The sequence below is a fragment of the Entelurus aequoreus genome, linkage group LG03 (genome assembly GCF_033978785.1).
Source record: "Entelurus aequoreus isolate RoL-2023_Sb linkage group LG03, RoL_Eaeq_v1.1, whole genome shotgun sequence".
Lineage (NCBI taxonomy): Eukaryota > Metazoa > Chordata > Actinopteri > Syngnathiformes > Syngnathidae > Entelurus > Entelurus aequoreus.
Window position 1 is genome coordinate 83,880,914 of NC_084733.1, and position 19,093 is coordinate 83,900,006.

The window sequence follows — 19,093 nt, forward strand, 5'->3', positions numbered from 1 at the left end:
AACTCCCTACCAAGTACCTACTTTCTTACCTACCCATCTTAACTCCATACTATGTACCTACTTTCTTACCCACCCATCTAAACGCCATACATAGTACCTACTTTCTTACCTACCCATCTAAACTCCCTACCAAGTACCTACTTTCTTACCTACCCATCTTAACTCCCTACCAAGTACCTACTTTCTTACCTACCCAGCTTAACTCCCTACTATGTACCTACTTTCTTACCTACCTATCTTAACTCCCTTCATAGGTAGGTAAGAAAGTAGGTACTAGGTAGGGAGTTAAGATGAGTAGGTAAGAAAGTAGGTAATAGGTAGGGAGTTTAGATGGGTAGGTAAGAAAGTAGGTACTATGTAGGGAGTTTAGATGGGTAGGTAAGAAAGTAGGTACTATGTAGGGAGTTAAGATGAGTAGGTAAGAAAGTAGGTACTATGTAGGGAGTTAAGATGAGTAGGTAAGAAAGTAGGTAATAGGTAGGGAGTTTAGATGGGTAGGTAAGAAAGTAGGTACTATGTAGGGAGTTTAGATGGGTAGTAGATAGTACCTACTCTCTAACCTACCCATCTAAAAAAATACAACAAACTACTGTAAATAAGATTATATGTACAACAAATTACTGATATCTGATTAAAAATGACAAATTACTGTAAATTTGAATAAATTACTGAACGTGTGATTAAAATGACAACAAATTACTGTACATTTGACTAAAATTACAACAAATTACTGTAAATAAGATTATATGTACAACAAATTACTGTACATTTGGTTAAAAGTACAACAAATTACTGTACATTTGACTAAAATTACTGTACATGGGATTAAAATGACAATTACTGTAAATTTGAGTAAAATTACTGTACATGTGATTATATGTACAACAAATTACTGTAAATAAGATTATATGTACAACAAATTACTGTAACTTTGACTACAATTACTGTATATGTGATTAAAATGACGAATTACTGTAAATTTGACTAAAAAGATAACAAATTACTGTAAATAAGATTATATGTACAACAAATTACTGTAAATTTGGCTAAAGGTACAACAAATTACTCTACATTTGGTTAAAATTACTGTACATGTGATTAAAATGACAACAAATGACTGTAAATAAAATTATATGTACAACAAATTACTGTACATTTGGTTAAAAGTACAACAAATTACTGTAAATTTGACTAAAATTACTGTACATGTGATTAAAATGACAACAAATTACTGTACATTTGACTAAAATGACAACAAATGACTGTAAATAAAATTATATGTACAACAAATTACTGTACATTTGGTTAAAAGTACAACAAATTACTGTAAATTTGACTAAAATTACTGTACATGTGATTAAAATGACAACAAATTACTGTACATTTGACTAAAATGACAACAAATGACTGTAAATGTGATTAAAATGACAACAATGTACTGTAAATAGAAACTAGTATCTGTTATCTTTAGAGTAAAACTCCTCCACCAGGAGGTTGCCTACAGCCACATCAATAGCTGGCAGGTGGATGTCTTCATCACATTTATTATTATAATTGATCATTCTAGCAGGCATTTAGCATGAGGTCAAATCTGATGAGGAATTGAACGCTGACACTTTTGCAGCAAAGCTAAGAATCACGTAGCCTGATTAGCATGTGGACATTTTCCCACCCCAGCTAAAGATATTCCACGTGGGAAAGTTGCGCGTGTTTTCAAGGCCAAGTTGATCATGTGATGGCGGCTTTAAAGACGGCGGCGTGCGGCGGCGCTTACACCTCGCCGCCATGACGCTCATCGCCTTCTCGCTGCTCACGCTGCTGCTGGCCTGGCGCGGCGGCTCTGCCCTGCAGGAGGTCAGTGTACGTCGCATTGATGCTAACGCTACATTTACTGATCCAGGATCTGTCAGTCCTTGTTTACATTGTAGCTGAAACACAACAGAGATGTTAACGCTACATTTACTGATCCAGGATCTGTCAGTCCTTGTTTACATTGTAGCTGAAAAACAGCAAAGATTCAAACACTATATTTACTGATCCAGGATCTGCAGTCCTTGTTTACATTGTAGCTGAAACACAGCAGAGATTCCAACGCTATATTTACTGATCCAGGATCTGTCAGTCCTTGTTTACATTGTAGCTGAAACACAGCAGAGATTCAAACACTACATTTACTGATCCAGGATCTGCAGTCCTTGTTTACATTGTAGCTGAAAAACAGCAAAGATTCAAACACTACATTTACTGATCCAGGATCTGTCAGTCCTTGTTTACATTGTAGCTGAAACCCAGCAGAGATGTTAACGCTACATTTACTGATCCAGGATCTGTCAGTCCTTGTTTACATTGTAGCTGAAACACAGCAAAGATTCAAACACTACATTTACTGATCCAGGATCCGTCAGTCCTTGTTTACGTTGTAGCTGAAACACAGCAGAGATGCTAACACTACATTTACTGATCCAGGATCTGTCAGTCCTTGTTTACATTGTAGCTGAAACACAACAAAGATGCTAACGCTACATCTACTGATCCAGGATCTGTCAGTCCTTGTTTACATTGTAGCTGAAACACAGCAAAGATGCTAACGCTACATCTACTGATCCAGGATCTGTCAGTCTTTGTTTACATTGTAGCTGAAACACAGCAGAGATGCTAACACTACATTTACTGATCCAGGATCTGTCAGTCCTTGTTTACATTGTAGCTGAAACACAGCAGAGATTCTAACGCTTCATTTACTGATCCAGGCTCTGTCAGTACTTGTTTACATTGTAGCTGAAACACAGCAGAGATGCTAACACTACATCTACTGATCCAGGATCTGTCAGTCTTTGTTAACATTGTAGCTGAAACACAGCAAAGATTCGAACTCTACATTTACTGATCCAGGATCTGTCAGTACTTGTTTACATTGTAGCTGAAAAACAGCAGAGATTCTAACGCTTCATTTACTGATCCAGGATCTGTCAGTACTTGTTTACATTGTAGCTGAAACACAGCAGAGATTCCAACGCTATATTTACTGATCCAGGATCTGTCAGTCCTTGTTTACATTGTAGCTGAAACACAGCAGAGATTCAAACACTACATTTACTGATCCAGGATCTGTCAGTCCTTGTTTACATTGTAGCTGAAAAACAGCAGAGATTCTAACGCTTCATTTACTGATCCAGGATCTGTCAGTCCTTGTTTACATTGTAGCTGAAACACAGCATAGATGCTAACACTACATCTACTGATCCAGGATCTGTCAGTCTTTGTTAACATTGTAGCTGAAACACAGCAAAGATTCGAACTCTACATTTACTGATCCAGGATCTGTCAGTACTTGTTTACATTGTAGCTGAAAAACAGCAGAGATTCTAACGCTTCATTTACTGATCCAGGATCTGTCAGTACTTGTCTACATTGTAGCTGAAACACAGCAAAGATGCTAACGCTACATTTACTGATCCAGGATCTGTCAGTCCTTGTTTACATTGTAGCTGAAACACAGCAAAGATGCTAACGCCACATTTACTGATCCAGGATCTGCCAGTTCTTGTTTACATTGTAGCTGAAACACAACAGAGATGTTAACGCTACATTTACTGATCCAGGATCTGTCAGTCCTTGTTTACATTGTAGCTGAAACACAGCAAAGATGCTTACGTTACATTTACTGATCCAGGATCTGTCAGTCCTTGTTTACATTGTAGCTGAAACACAGCAAAGATGCTTACGTTACATTTACTGATCCAGGATCTGTCAGTCCTTGTTTACATTGTAGCTGAAAAACAGCAGAGATTCTAACGCTACATTTACTGATCCAGGATCTGTCAGTCCTTGTTTACATTGTAGCTGAAAAACAGCAAAGATTCAAACACTACATTTACTGATCCAGGATCTGTCAGTCCTTGTTTACATTGTAGCTGAAACACAACAGAGATGCTAACGCTACATTTACTGATCCAGGATCTGTCAGTCCTTGTTTACATTGTAGCTGAAACACAGCAAAGATGCTAACGCTACATCTACTGATCCAGGATCTGTCAGTCCTTGTTTACATTGTAGCTGAAACACAACAGAGATGTTAACGCTACATTTACTGATCCAGGATCTGTCAGTCCTTGTTTACATTGTAGCTGAAACACAACAGAGATGCTTACGTTACATTTACTGATCCAGGATCTGTCAGTCCTTGTTTACATTGTAGCTGAAAAACAGCAGAGATTCTAACGCTACATTTACTGATCCAGGATCTGTCAGTCCTTGTTTACATTGTAGCTGAAAAACAGAAAAGATTCAAACACTACATTTACTGATCCAGGATCTGTCAGTCCTTGTTTACATTGTAGCTGAAACACAGCAGAGATGCTAACGCTACATTTACTGATCCAGGATCTGTCAGTCCTTGTTTACATTGTAGCTGAAACACAGCAAAGATGCTAACGCTACATTTACTGATCCAGGATCTGTCAGTCCTTGTTTACATTGTAGCTGAAACACAACAGAGATGCTAACGCCACATTTACTGATCCAAGATCTGCCAGTTCTTGTTTACATTGTAGCTGAAACACAACAGAGATGTTAACGCTACATTTACTGATCCAGGATCTGTCAGTCCTTGTTTACATTGTAGCTGAAACACAGCAAAGATGCTTACGTTACATTTACTGATCCAGGATCTGTCAGTCCTTGTTTACATTGTAGCTGAAAAACAGCAGAGATTCTAACGCTACATTTACTGATCCAGGATCTGTCAGTCCTTGTTTACATTGTAGCTGAAACACAACAGAGATGTTAACGCTACATTTACTGATCCAGGATCTGTCAGTCCTTGTTTACATTGTAGCTGAAACACAACAGAGATGCTTACGTTACATTTACTGATCCAGGATCTGTCAGTCCTTGTTTACATTGTAGCTGAAAAACAGCAGAGATTCTAACGCTACATTTACTGATCCAGGATCTGTCAGTCCTTGTTTACATTGTAGCTGAAACACAGCAGAGATGCTAACACTACATCTACTGATCCAGGATCTGTCAGTCCTTGTTTACATTGTAGCTGAAACACAGCAGAGATGCTAACGCTACATTTACTGATCCAGGATCTGTCAGTCCTTGTTTACATTGTAGCTGAAAAACAGCAGAGATTCTAACGCTTCATTTACTGATCCAGGATCTGTCAGTACTTGTTTACATTGTAGCTGAAAAACAGCAGAGATTCTAACGCTACATTTACTGATCCAGGATCTGTCAGTCCTTGTTTACATTGTAGCTGAAAAACAGCAAAGATTCAAACACTACATTTACTGATCCAGGATCTGTCAGTCCTTGTTTACATTGTAGCTGAAACACAGCAAAGATTCGAACTCTACATTTACTGATCCGGGATCTGTCAGTACTTGTTTACATTGTAGCTGAAAAACAGCAGAGATTCTAACGCTTCATTTACTGATCCAGGATCTGTCAGTCCTTGTTTACATTGTAGCTGAAACACAACAGAGATGCTAACGCCACATTTACTGATCCAGGATCTGTCAGTCCTTGTTTACATTGTAGCTGAAACACAACAGAGATGCTAACCCCACATTTACTGATCCAGGATCTGTCAGTCCTTGTTTACATTGTAGCTGAAACACAGCAGACATTCCAACGCTATATTTACTGATCCAGGATCTGTCAGTCCTTGTTTACATTGTAGCTGAAACACAGCAGAGATTCAAACACTACATTTACTGATCCATGATCTGTCAGTCCTTGTTTACATTGTAGCTGAAAAACAGCAAAGATTCGAACTCTACATTTACTGATCCAGGATCTGTCAGTACTTGTTTACATTGTAGCTGAAAAACAGCAGAGATTCTAACGCTTCATTTACTGATCCAGGATCTGTCAGTACTTGTTTACATTGTAGCTGAAACACAGCGGAGATTCCAACGCTATATTTACTGATCCAGGATCTGTCAGTCCTTGTTTACATTGTAGCTGAAACACAGCAGAGATTCAAACACTACATTTACTGATCCAGGATCTGTCAGTCCTTGTTTACATTGTAGCTGAAAAACAGCAGAGATTCTAACGCTTCATTTACTGATCCAGGATCTGTCAGTCCTTGTTTACATTGTAGCTGAAACACAGCATAGATGCTAACACTACATCTACTGATCCAGGATCTGTCAGTCTTTGTTAACATTGTAGCTGAAACACAGCAAAGATTCGAACTCTACATTTACTGATCCAGGATCTGTCAGTACTTGTTTACATTGTAGCTGAAAAACAGCAGAGATTCTAGCGCTTCATTTACTGATCCAGGATCTGTCAGTACTTGTTTACATTGTAGCTGAAACACAGCAAAGATGCTAACGCTACATTTACTGATCCAGGATCTGTCAGTCCTTGTTTACATTGTAGCTGAAACACAGCAAAGATGCTAACGCTACATTTACTGATCCAGGATCTGTCAGTCCTTGTTTACATTGTAGCTGAAACACAACAGAGATTCCAACGCTATATTTACTGATCCAGGATCTGTCAGTCCTTGTTTACATTGTAGCTGAAACACAGCAGAGATTCAAACACTACATTTACTGATCCAGGATCTGTCAGTCCTTGTTTACATTGTAGCTGAAAAACAGCAGAGATTCTAACGCTTCATTTACTGATCCAGGATCTGTCAGTCCTTGTTTACATTGTAGCTGAAACACAGCATAGATGCTAACACTACATCTACTGATCCAGGATCTGTCAGTCTTTGTTAACATTGTAGCTGAAACACAGCAAAGATTCGAACTCTACATTTACTGATCCAGGATCTGTCAGTACTTGTTTACATTGTAGCTGAAAAACAGCAGAGATTCTAACGCTTCATTTACTGATCCAGGATCTGTCAGTACTTGTTTACATTGTAGCTGAAACACAGCAAAGATGCTAACGCTACATTTACTGATCCAGGATCTGTCAGTCCTTGTTTACATTGTAGCTGAAACACAGCAAAGATGCTAACGCTACATTTACTGATCCAGGATCTGTCAGTCCTTGTTTACATTGTAGCTGAAACACAACAGAGATGCTAACGCCACATTTACTGATCCAGGATCTGCCAGTTCTTGTTTACATTGTAGCTGAAACACAACAGAGATGTTAACGCTACATTTACTGATCCAGGATCTGTCAGTCCTTGTTTACATTGTAGCTGAAACACAGCAAAGATGCTTACGTTACATTTACTGATCCAGGATCTGTCAGTCCTTGTTTACATTGTAGCTGAAAAACAGCAGAGATTCTAACGCTACATTTACTGATCCAGGATCTGTCAGTCCTTGTTTACATTGTAGCTGAAAAACAGCAAAGATTCAAACACTACATTTACTGATCCAGGATCTGTCAGTCCTTGTTTACATTGTAGCTGAAACACAGCAGAGATGCTAACGCTACATTTACTGATCCAGGATCTGTCAGTCCTTGTTTACATTGTAGCTGAAACACAGCAGAGATGCTAACGCTACATTTACTGATCCAGGATCTGTCAGTACTTGTTTACATTGTAGCTGAAACACAGCAGAGATGCTAACGCTACATTTACTGATCCAGGATCTGTCAGTACTTGTTTACATTGTAGCTGAAACACAGCAGAGATGCTAATGCTACATTTACTGATCCAGGATCTGTCAGTCCTTGTTTACATTGTAGCTGAAACACAGCAGAGATGCTAACGCTACATTTACTGATCCAGGATCTGTCAGTCCTTGTTTACATTGTAGCTGAAACCCAGCAGAGATGTTAACGCTACATTTACTGATCCAGGATCTGTCAGTGTCTGAGCTTCTGTGGCGCGCCAACAAAGATGTGGGTAAGAATTAAAGCAACAGTAAGAAACATGTTCATGCTCCCTGGCTCCGCCTACTGGTGACAAGTGAAGTTGATGTTGTTGGCAGTTCACTCGGTAGATGAACCTCTGGTGGTGGACGACATCGCGTACGAGCCAAACCAGGAGAAGAATGCTGACCCGTGCACTTCTAGAGGATGCATGTGGCCCAAAGATTCACTCTCCGGGAAAGTCTTCGTGCCTTATGTCATCGCCTCGCATTATTGTGAGCACCATGCTACTCTACCACTTATATTTACATTACTGATATACTCTACCACTTTGTATTTACATTACTGATATACTCTACCACTTATATTTACATTACTGATATACTCTACCACTTTGTATTTACATTACTGATATACTCTACCACTTTATATTTACATTACTGATATACTCTACCACTTTGTATCTACATTACTGGTATACTCTACCACTTTATATTTACATTACTGATATACTCTACCACTTTGTATTTACATTACTTAGAGTACTCTACCACTTTGTATTTACATTACTGATATACTCTACCACTTTGTATTTACATTACTGATATACTCTACCATTTTGTATTTACATTACTGATATGCTCTACCACTTTGTATTTACATTACTGATGTTACTCTACCACTTTGTATTTACATGACTGATAATACTCTACCACTTTGTATTTACTTTACTGATAATACTCTACCACTTTGTATTTACATTACTGATAATGCTCTACCACTTCGTATTTACATTACTTCCACTTTGTATTTTTATTTCTGATAATACTCTACCACTTTATATTTACATTACTACCACTTTGTATTTTTTATTACTGATAATACTCTGCCACTTTGTATTTAAATTACTGCCTGTACTCTACCAGTTTGTTAAGTTGTTTACTGAGACTCCACATTACTCCAAGTCCTGCACTACTTTGTACATATTACTGCAAATCTATTTTTCTTTGTAAATACATCACCGTGTACTGTCTGTTAGTAAAGAGTATTGTGTGAGTACCATGTTGTAGTACTATCAGTATTCTACCATATTGTAGTTATTTGTACTCTTATTGGTCTTGAAGAACTCTTCCAACTTAAGGAATACCATCTTTGAACCACAATTGTCTGAGTGCTCTACCAGATTGTAAAGACGTTACTGTGAGTGTTCTACCAGTTTGCGATGGCGTTACAGAGTACTCTACCAGTTTGTGATGGCGTTACAGAGTACTCTACCAGTTTGTGATGACATTACAGTGCTGTGAGTGCTATTGTAATAATACATTACAAATTGGTAGAGTACACACCGTAAACACTTCAACTGTAGTAATGAGATTACTCTGGCATGGTCGGTGACCTATGAACTTTCCTCCTCAGCATCTCGTGAGCGCTCCATCATCTTGCGTGGCCTGACGTCCTTCGACTCGGTCTCCTGCATCCGCTTCGTGCCGCGCACCAACCAGAGAGACTACCTGACCATCCAGTCCAACAACGGGTACCCACCTCCCTACCTACTTAGTACCTATCAACCAAGTACCTACATACCTACTTCCCTATCTATCTATATACTTCCGTACCTAGTACCTACATATCTATATACTTCCCTACCTAGTACCTACATATCTATATACTTCCCTACCTAGTACCTACCTACCTCCTTATTTACCTACCTAGTTCTGCCTTTTTACCTACGTGGAATGGAACTTTATTAGTGCATTTAATTTTCAGTAAAAACCCATAAATAGCTACATATCTACTTTCCTACCTTGTACCTACTTACCTTCCTATCCATCTCCTTACCTACCTCCCTATCTACTTCCCTACCTACTTAGGTAAGGAGTTATGTACAACCTACTTCCTTACCTAGTACCTACCTACCTATCTAGAACCTACATCTTTACCTAACTAGTGTCCTGCCTAGTTCCTACCTTTCCCCCAACCTACTATCTACTTCCCTACCTACTTAGGTAAGGAGTTAGGTACTACCTACTTTCCTACCAAGTACCTACTTACCTATCTAGAACTTGCCTTACCTAACGACTGTCCTACCTAGTTCCTACCTTTCCCCCAACCTACTATCTACTTCCCTACCTACTTAGGTAAGGAGTTAGGTACTACAAACTTCCCTACCGAGTACCGACCTACCTAACTAGAACCTACATCCTTACCTAACGACTGTCCTACGTAGTTCCTACTTTTCCCCCAAGCTACTATCTACTTCCCTACCTACTTAGGTAAGGAGTTAGATACTACATACTGTACCTACTTACCAATCTAAAACCTACATCCTTACCTAACTACTGTCCTACCTAGTTCCTACCTTTCCCCCAACCTACTATCTACTTCCCTACCTACTTAGGTAAGGAGTTAGGTACTACCTACTTTCCCTACCGAGTACCTACCTACCTATCTAGAACCTACATCCTTACCTAACGACTGTCCTATCTAGTTCCTACCTTTCCCCCAACCTACTATCTACTTCCCTACCTACTTAGGTAAGGAGTTAGGTACTACCTACTTTCCCTACCGAGTACCTACCTACCTATCTAGAACCTACATCCTTACCTAACGACTGTCCTATCTAGTTCCCACCTTTCCCCCAACCTACTATCTACTTCCCTACCTACATAGGTAAGGAGTTAGGTACTACATACTTCCCTACCAAGTACCTACCTACCTATCTAGAACCTACATCCTTACTTAACTACTGTCCTACCTAGTTCCTACCTTTCCCCCAACCTACTATCTACTTCCCTACCTACTTAGGTAAGGAATTAGGTACTACATACTTCCCTACCAAGTTACTTCGTACCTATCTAGAACCTTCCTTACCTAACGACTGTCCTACCTAGTTCCTACCTTTCCCCCAACCTACTATCTACTTCCCTACCTAGTATCTACCTCCCTACCCACAGTACTTACAGTATTTACTAGACTAGTCAAACGTGCCGTTGCCTGTCCCCAGCTGTTACTCCTACGTGGGTCGCCGAGGCAACAGCCAGACCTTGTCTCTGGACCGCCAGGGCTGCTTGTACCACAGCACCGTCCAGCACGAGCTGCTACACGCTCTGGGCTTCAACCACGAGCAGTGTCGCTCCGACAGGGACCGACACATCCGGATCCTGTGGGAGAACATCCAGTCTGGTCAGCGCACGAACACACCAGTGAATTATTGCTATGTTATTAGATGTTACAAGAATTAGCTTCATTAGCTATAACAGGACTAAGATGTTTAGTTCAGATAGTTCAGCATACATTTTATATCTTGATCTATACAGCTGGGAATCTTAGTGCACCTTTTGATTCCAACTGATTTCAATTCTTGAGGTGATGATTCGATACAGAATCTGTTTTCGATTAAAAATGTATTATTAGGTCAAATAATTTGAATAAAACCTTTTGAAGATAGGTTACAAAGCTCCTTTTGGTGGCTCACGTACTGTATGACGTATACACGCAGCGATCAAGCATGGAGATGGCCTAAAGACCTCTTAAACTGAAAGAAAAGACGGGTCCCTTGGCTGTCCGATCCTCGGCTATGGAAGGAAGCTAGCTCTTTAGACGTGGACCTCGCTGGGGGGAAGGAGCCTGAGCTGGTGCGCGAGGTGGAGAAGTTCTGGCTGGATCTAGTCGGACTCCCTTCGACGCACAGCAAGGGCTCTGGAACCGGTCCTCTCCAGAGGGGCTGGACTCTCTTCCACTCTTGCGTTGCTCGACTTACAGTACTTATGTTGGAGTAGACGAAAGGGTAGCATCCCTCGGGGGGGGGGGGGGGGTCCTGACTGTTGTTTATGCTTATGCACCAAACAGCAGTTCAAAGTACCCGCCCTTTTTGGATTCACTAGACGGAGTACTGGAGAGTGCTCCCCCCAGATGATTCCCTTGTTCTACTGAGGGACTTCAATGCTCACATTGGCAACGACAGTGAAACCTGGAGAGGCATGATTGGGAGAAATGGTCGCCCGGATCTAAACCTGAGTGGGGTTTGGTTATTTGACTTCATCACAGATTAGCAATACAGAACACCATGTTCAAACATAAGCATGTCCATACGTGCACTTGGCACCTAAGACAAACCTGCTCAGTGGCCTTGTGGTTAGAGTGTCCGCCCTGAGATTTGTAGGTCGTTAGTTCAAACCCCGGCCGAGTCATACCAAAGACTATACAAATGGGACCTATTACCTCCCTGCTTGGCACTCAGCATCAAGGGTTGGAATTGGGGGTTAAATCACCAAAATGATTCCAGAGTGTGGCCACCGCTGCTTGCTCACTGCTTCCCCCACCTCCCAGGGGGTGGAACAAAATGCAGAAGGTAATTTCACCACACCTAGTGTGTGTGTAACTTTAACTTTAGGCCGTAGTTTGATGATTGACTTTGTGGTTGTGTCATCGAATTTGCGGCCTCATGTTTTAGACACTTATGTGAAGAGAGGGGCGGGGCTTTCCACTGATTACTACCTGGTGGTGAGTTTGCTCCGATGGTGGGGGAGTGTACCAGTCAGACCTGGCAGGCCCAAACACATTGTGAGGGTCTGCTAGGAACGTCTAGCAGAGTCTCCCGCCAGAGAGTTTCAATTCGTACTTTCGGAGGAACTTTGAACATGTCACCATCCACCGCCTCAGGAGGTGGAAGCAGTGCACTGTTACACCTTGTACAGTGAGGATGGCGTGCTGCTGACCTCGACTCGGGATGTTGTGGACCGCCGGTGAAGGGAATACTTAGAAGACCTCCTCAATCCTATCTACACGTCTTCCTTTGACGAAGCATTGCCTGGAGATTCTGTGGTGGACTCTCCTATTTCTGAGGCTGAGGTTGCCGAGGTAGTTAAAAAGCTCCTCAGTGGCAGAGCCTCGGGGTTGGATGACATCCGCCCAGAGTTCCTTAAGGCTCTGGATGCTGTACATCAGGGGCGGTGCCTCTGGGTGGTGGTTCCTCTTTTTAAGAAGGTGAACCAGAGGGTGTGTTTCAACAATTGAGGGATCACACCCCTCAGCCTTCCTGGTAAGGTCTATTCAGGTGTATTGGAGTGGAGGCTAGGCCAGATAGTTGAACCTCGGATTCAGGAAGAGCATTGTGGTTTTCGTCCTGGTCCTGGAACCGTGGACCAGCTCTATACTCTTAGCAGGATCATTGAGGGTGCATGGGAGTTTGCCCATGTGCTTTGTGGACTTGGAGAAGGCATTCGACCTTGTCCCTCGAAGGGGTCTTGCGGAGAGTATGGTGGTCCGCTCCCTGTATGATTGGTGTCAGAGCTCGGTACAAATTGCCGGCAGTAAGTCGGATCCATTTCCAGGGTAGATTGGACTCTACCAGGGCTTCCCTTTGTCACCGGTTCTGTTCATAACTTTTATGGACAGAATTTCTAGGCGCAGTCAGGGCGTTAAGGGGATCTGGTTTGTTGGCTGCAGGATTCAGGTCTCTGCTTTTTGCAGATAATGTGGTCCTGCTGGCTTCATCTGGCCAGGATCTTCAGCTCTCACTGGATTGGTGTGAAGCGACTGGGATGAGAGTCCGAGTTTATGGTTCTTGCCCGGAAAAGAGTGGAGTGGAGTGGAGGGGTGCAGAGTATAATACAGTATATACAGTGTTTGGAGTATACCACAGTACATAGTATATATTGCAGTGTATAGAGTACACTGTAGGGGGTGTAGGGGGGTGGGTAGAGATAGCACCCTTGTTGATTGGCAGCTGCTCCCTACTCGTAGGGAGGCCACGCTTCACCGGTTCTCATCCATCCCCTAAATCTCTCACGTGCTGGCTCCAAGCGCCACACCCCGGTACACTGCCTCAGCTGGCAGACCAAACCACGTGAGGGGGTGGTGTGTACACTGCACCACTAGGCGGAGGAGCTGCACCAATCAGCCAACGGCTAGGGCGGAGGAAGACCACATAGGACTCAACGGCCAAGTGTAAAGGAGTAAACCTTACAAATCCGGAGTGGAGCCCCGAAGGCGGATAGGTGCTCGCAAGACAACACCCTTCCGGCAACTCCTGCAGCAAAGCTGGTGCCAAACGTCATGCTCCGCATTCCTTTGGATCCCGTCAGCCAAGCCAAGAGGGGGATTCTGACGACTGGGCAACCCAAAGTCCCCATACCTTATGCCCAGGCTTGCGCCATGGAGGTCACAAAAACTGGAGAGGTCACTCCAGCCTCGCTCGCAAGAGTGAGGACACAACACGGAAGCTGGCAGTTTACGGGTTATAAGTCCCATCTGATTGGCGTAAGTATGGGGCGCCACGGGTCAGCTTCGACGGTGGGAGGGATCATAGTGTCCCAGTGGACGACTACTGCCCGCCTCAAACCGGGCAGCCCCCGGTCAGTAGGGTGTCGGCCCGCCAACGTTTGCCTGCTTCAGTGGGTGCCTGGAGCTTAGTGTACTGTAAAGGCACGATGAGCAGACGGTAAATCTTTGCACCAAACAATAAGAAAATTAAAAAGAAGACTCCAGCTCTTCTATTTGGTAGCTGGAACGTGCGCACTATGCGCACAGGCATCTCAGATGACCTCAGAGTGGTGGAAGACACCAGAAAGACAGCCATCATTGACAGAGAGCTCACCAGACTCAACGTCAGCATAGCTGCCCTCCAAGAAACCCGGCTCCCTTCCAGCGGCTCCCTCAGAGAGGAGAACTACACCTTCTTCTGGAAGGGCAGAGAACCCGAAGAGCCCCGCCAGCATGGTGTTGGCTTTGCCATCAAAAACACCCTCCTGGCTGCAGTGGAGCCTCCCTCAGGTGGCACCGAGCGCCTTTTGTCCATCCGCCTCGCCACTGCTGCTGGTCATGTCAACATCCTCAGTGTGTACGCTCCCACTCTCACCTCATCGGAAGACACAAAAGACCAGTTCTATGGGCAGCTTGATGAACTGATAAAGGGCCTCCCAAAAGATGAGCCCTTATTCCTCCTTGGCGACTTCAATGCCAGAGTAGGTGCAGATCACAAGTCATGGCCCTCCTGCCTTGGACGTCATGGCACAGGGAAGGTAAATGAGAATGGTCAAAGGCTGCTGGAACTGTGCTCCTACCATGACCTCTGCATTACAAACACCTTCTTCGAGTGTAAACCATCACACAGAGTGTCGTGGAGGCATCCGCGGTCCCAACGCTGGCACCAACTCGACCTTGCCATCACCAGGCGCTCTGCCTTAAACAATGTCCTCATCACCAGAAGCTACCATAGTGCAGACTGTGACACTGACCATGCCCTTGTGTGCAGCAAAGTGCGTCTCCAGCCACGCAAGCTACATCACTCCAAACCAAAAGGCCGCCCCCGGATCAACACAGTACACATGTCAGATCCCCTTAAGGTGGACGCATATGTAACCAACCTGGATGAAGCCCTACAGGACCTGCCAGATCATGACGCCACAGGAAAGTGGAATGCCATGAGGGACAAAATTTACAACACGGCCATGTCCTCGTTTGGCAAGAAAGAACATCCCTGCCAGGATTGGTTCAAAGCCCACCTTCCAAGGATGAAACCAGAAATAGAGGCTAAACGTGCAGCCTTCTTAGCACACAAGGAATGCCCAAATGAACAGACACTCACAGCACTCAGAAGGGCTCGGAACACCACCCAGCGTGTTGCTAGACAGTGTGCCAATGAATATTGGCAACAACTGTGTAAGGAAATACAGAGCTGTGCCGAGTCCGGAAACACACGCGGCATGTACAACGGCATCAAAAAGGCCCTTGGCCCTGCAGTAAAAGGAATTGCCCCCCTGAAATCTCTGTCAGGGGAGAAGATCACTAACCGGGAGGAACAGATGACCAGATGGGTGGAACACTACTCAGAACTGTACTCCCGTGAAACATCAGTTTCCAATGCTGCCCTTAGTGGTACGAAGGATCTGCCCATCATGGAGGAGCTAGATGAAGTGCCCACTATGGAAGAGCTCAGCAAAGCCATTGATGCCCTCCCAAACGACAAAGCACCAGGTAGCGATAACATCCCACCTGAAGCCATCAAGCACGGGAAACCTGCCCTGCTTCAGCCTCTGTATGAGTTGCTCTGCATGTGCTGGGAGGAGGGTGCAGTCCCACAAGACATGCGTGACGCCACCATTGTGACACTGTATAAAAACAAAGGTGACCGCAGTGACTGCAACAACTACAGAGGGATCTCCCTTCTCAGCATTGTCGGCAAAGTGTATGCACGCATCCTCCTCAACAGGCTGCAGAGACTCGCGGATCGTGTCTATCCAGAATCCCAATGTGGCTTCAGAGCAGGCAGGTCGACAACTGACATGATCTTTTCCCTTCGACAGCTCCAGGAAAAGAGTAGAGAGCAAGGCCAGCCACTCTACATGATGTTCATAGACCTCACCAAGGCCTTCGATCTGGTCAGCAGGGAAGGCCTATTCCAGCTCCTTGAGAAGATTGGCTGCCCCCCAAAGCTCGGCAGCATGGTGACCTCCTTCCATGTCAACATGAAGGGCACAGTCCTGTATGACGGATCATCCTCAGAACCATTCTGTATCAACAGTGGTGTCAAGCAGGGCTGTGTACTTGCACCAACCCTTTTCGGGATTTTCTTTTCCCTGCTCCTGTCTTACGCCTTCGACTCCTCCACTGATGGTGTATACCTGCACACCCGGTCTGATGGGAGATTGTTTAACCTGGCGCGACTGCGTTCTAAGACCAAGGTCAGGACAGTTCTCATCAGGGAGATGTTGTTTGCTGATGATGCAGCCCTCATGACTCACACAGAGGATGCCCTTCAGAGTTTGGCTGACCGCTTTGCCGATGCTTGTAAGCAGTTTGGGCTCACAATAAGCCTGAAGAAGACCAACATCAGTGCACAAGACATCAGTACTGCCCCCTCCATCACAGTTGATAACATCAGACTGGACACTGTGGACGAGTTCACCTACTTGGGATCAACAATCAGCAACAACCTCTCACTGGACATCGAACTGGACAGGCGTCTCGGAAAGGCAAATACCATCATGGCTAGACTGACCAAGAGAGTGTGGGAGAACGGAGCGCTGTCAGAACACACCAAGATCCGTGTATATCAGGCCTGCGTTCTCAGCACCCTTCTCTATGGAAGTGAATCCTGGACCACCTATATGAAGCAAGAACGTCGGCTCAACACCTTCCACATGCGGTGCCTCAGGCGCATCCTCAACATCAGCTGGCAGGACCACATCCCATACACCAACATCCTGCAGCGCGCCAAGATCCCCAGCATGTACTCCCTGCTGAGTCAACGCCGTCTCCGCTGGCTCGGCCATGTCCGACGGATGGAGGATGGAAGACTACCTAAGGACATCATGTATGGACAACTGACCATTGGCACCAGACGAGCTGGTCGCCCCCTACTACGCTTCAAGGACGTCTGCAAAAGAGACATGAAAGCATGCAACATCTCTCCTGACAGCTGGGAGGTACAGGCCATGGACAGAAATGCTTGGCGTCAGACTGTCCACAAGGGCAGTGCAGAAGCTGAGGTGGCAAGAGATCGGCTTGCAGCAGAGAAGAGGAGACGCAGGAAGTGCACTGCAGCAACCCCTCAAACCCAGGCCACCTTATTCATTTGCACAAACTGCAATAAAGACTGTCACTCACAGATCGGACTGCGCAGCCATAGCAGACGATGCCAAACAACATGACAAGACTCCAGACGCGCATCAGTATGGTCTCTCGAGACTGAGCTGCCGATGATGATGAGAGTACACTACAATAGATACAGTGCAGAGTATACTACAGTAGATACAGTGCAAAGTACACTACAGTATATACAGTGTATGGAGTATAGCACAGTACACAGTGTATACGACAGTGTATAGAGTATACTACAATAGATACGGTGCAGAGTATACTACAGTATATACAGTGTTTGGAGTATACCACAGTACGTAGTGTATACAACAGTGTAGAGTATACTACAGTCGATACAATGCAGAGTATACTACAGTATATACTGTGTATGGAGTATACCACAGTACATAGTGTATACAACAGTGTATAGAGTATACTACAGTCGATACAATGCAGAGTATCTTATAGTATATACAGTGTAAACAACAGGGTATAGAGTATACCACAGTACATAATGTATACAACAGTAAAGAGTATACTACAGTAAATACAGTGCATACAGTATATTCTGTGTATACCGTACATACAGTATATAGTATATTGTTTCCCTCAGGTTGGGAGTACGCCTTCGACAAGATGAACACACTGAACATGAACACGCCTTACGACTACAAGTCTGTCATGCAGTACCACAGGTTTGTCTTGCTTTCATTTTGTTATTTAAAAAAAAAAAATCATTTTCTATCAACTGACAAAAGTATTGGGACATGGCTCTCCACCAATGAAGGACGGTTGTCCCTTCATCTTGCTTCTGATTGGACGATAGTTTGCACACATTTAGAGCATGAAGACACGCTTGGAGGAGTCTGGTGACCTCTGACCTCACATCAAGTGCATGTGTGTGTGTGTGTGTGTGTGTGTGTGTGTGTGTGCGTGTGTGTGTGTGTGTGTGTGTGTGTGTGTGTGTGTGTGTGTGTGTGTGTGTGTGACGCCACAGGTACGCCTTCTCTGGCAACAACAAGCCCACCATGATGCCCATCCCCAACGCCAACGTCAACTTCGGCGACGCCACCCAGATGAGCAGCAACGATGTCCGCAGGGTGAACACGTTGTACAAGTGCTGAGTTCAGTACGACACCAAACACCTTATTTTTATCCTCTCACTCACGTTTTAAAGCATCAAAATGTCATCAAGAAAAAAGTTTTTATCTGTATTACAATATTTTCATGTCATCTTTCTGTCTGCCAGCAGGTGGCGACATCACAACCAGGGCACCAGAAAAAGTCGCTGGATTTGTCACTTGCAGACAAAAGGATTCTTATCGAGAAAAAAAAAAAAATCAAAATGTTTTAATCCATTTCAGAACATATTTTTAAAAATGGATTGTTATTGAAATAAATTTAAAAAAAATACAAAAAATTCTAAATCGATTTTCAAACATTTTTAAACATGGTTTCTTATTGAAAATACAAACATTTTTTTTATTGAGTTTCAAACATATTTTAAAAAATGGATTGTTATTGAAAAAATAAAAATAAAAATATTTTAAAAAATTGATTCTTATTGAAAGAAATAAAAAAATAAAATTAAAAAAATATATTTTTTAAATCCATCCATCCATCCATTTTCTAACGCTTATCCCTTTTGGAGTGGCGGGGGGTGCTGGAGCCTATCTCAGCTACAATCGGGCGGAAGGCGGGGTACACC

At 43.5% G+C, this 19,093-nt stretch overlaps 1 protein-coding gene across 2 annotated transcripts; it reads left to right on the forward strand.

The window, feature by feature from the left end:
- The first annotated feature begins 1,785 nt into the window (after window positions 1–1,785).
- Window positions 1,786–18,882, forward strand: LOC133645827 (high choriolytic enzyme 1-like). 2 transcript variants are annotated; one of them, XM_062040721.1, is made up of 8 exons: window positions 1,786–1,854; window positions 7,792–7,837; window positions 7,923–8,078; window positions 9,220–9,337; window positions 10,808–10,986; window positions 17,999–18,080; window positions 18,383–18,509; window positions 18,638–18,882. In XM_062040721.1, exons 1-7 carry the CDS (start codon window positions 1,786–1,788, stop codon window positions 18,507–18,509), a joined length of 777 nt encoding a protein of 258 aa, XP_061896705.1. In that variant the 3' UTR covers window positions 18,638–18,882. The 2 variants fall into 2 exon arrangements, with proteins under 2 accessions (XP_061896705.1, XP_061896706.1); XM_062040722.1 differs by having other exon boundaries at window positions 18,383–18,514; window positions 18,635–18,653.
- Window positions 18,883–19,093: the final 211 nt, after the last annotated feature.

Bases quoted from the DNA above. Each gene is read 5' to 3' on its own strand.
- LOC133645827 (XM_062040721.1), top strand. From the start codon at position 1,786: ATGACGCTCATCGCCTTCTCGCTGCTCACGCTGCTGCTGGCCTGGCGC. The intron at 9,338-10,807 runs GTACCCACCTCC...GCCTGTCCCCAG, and splicing joins ACCATCCAGTCCAACAACGG to CTGTTACTCCTACGTGGGTC. The intron at 18,081-18,382 runs GTTTGTCTTGCT...GTGACGCCACAG, and splicing joins TCTGTCATGCAGTACCACAG to GTACGCCTTCTCTGGCAACA.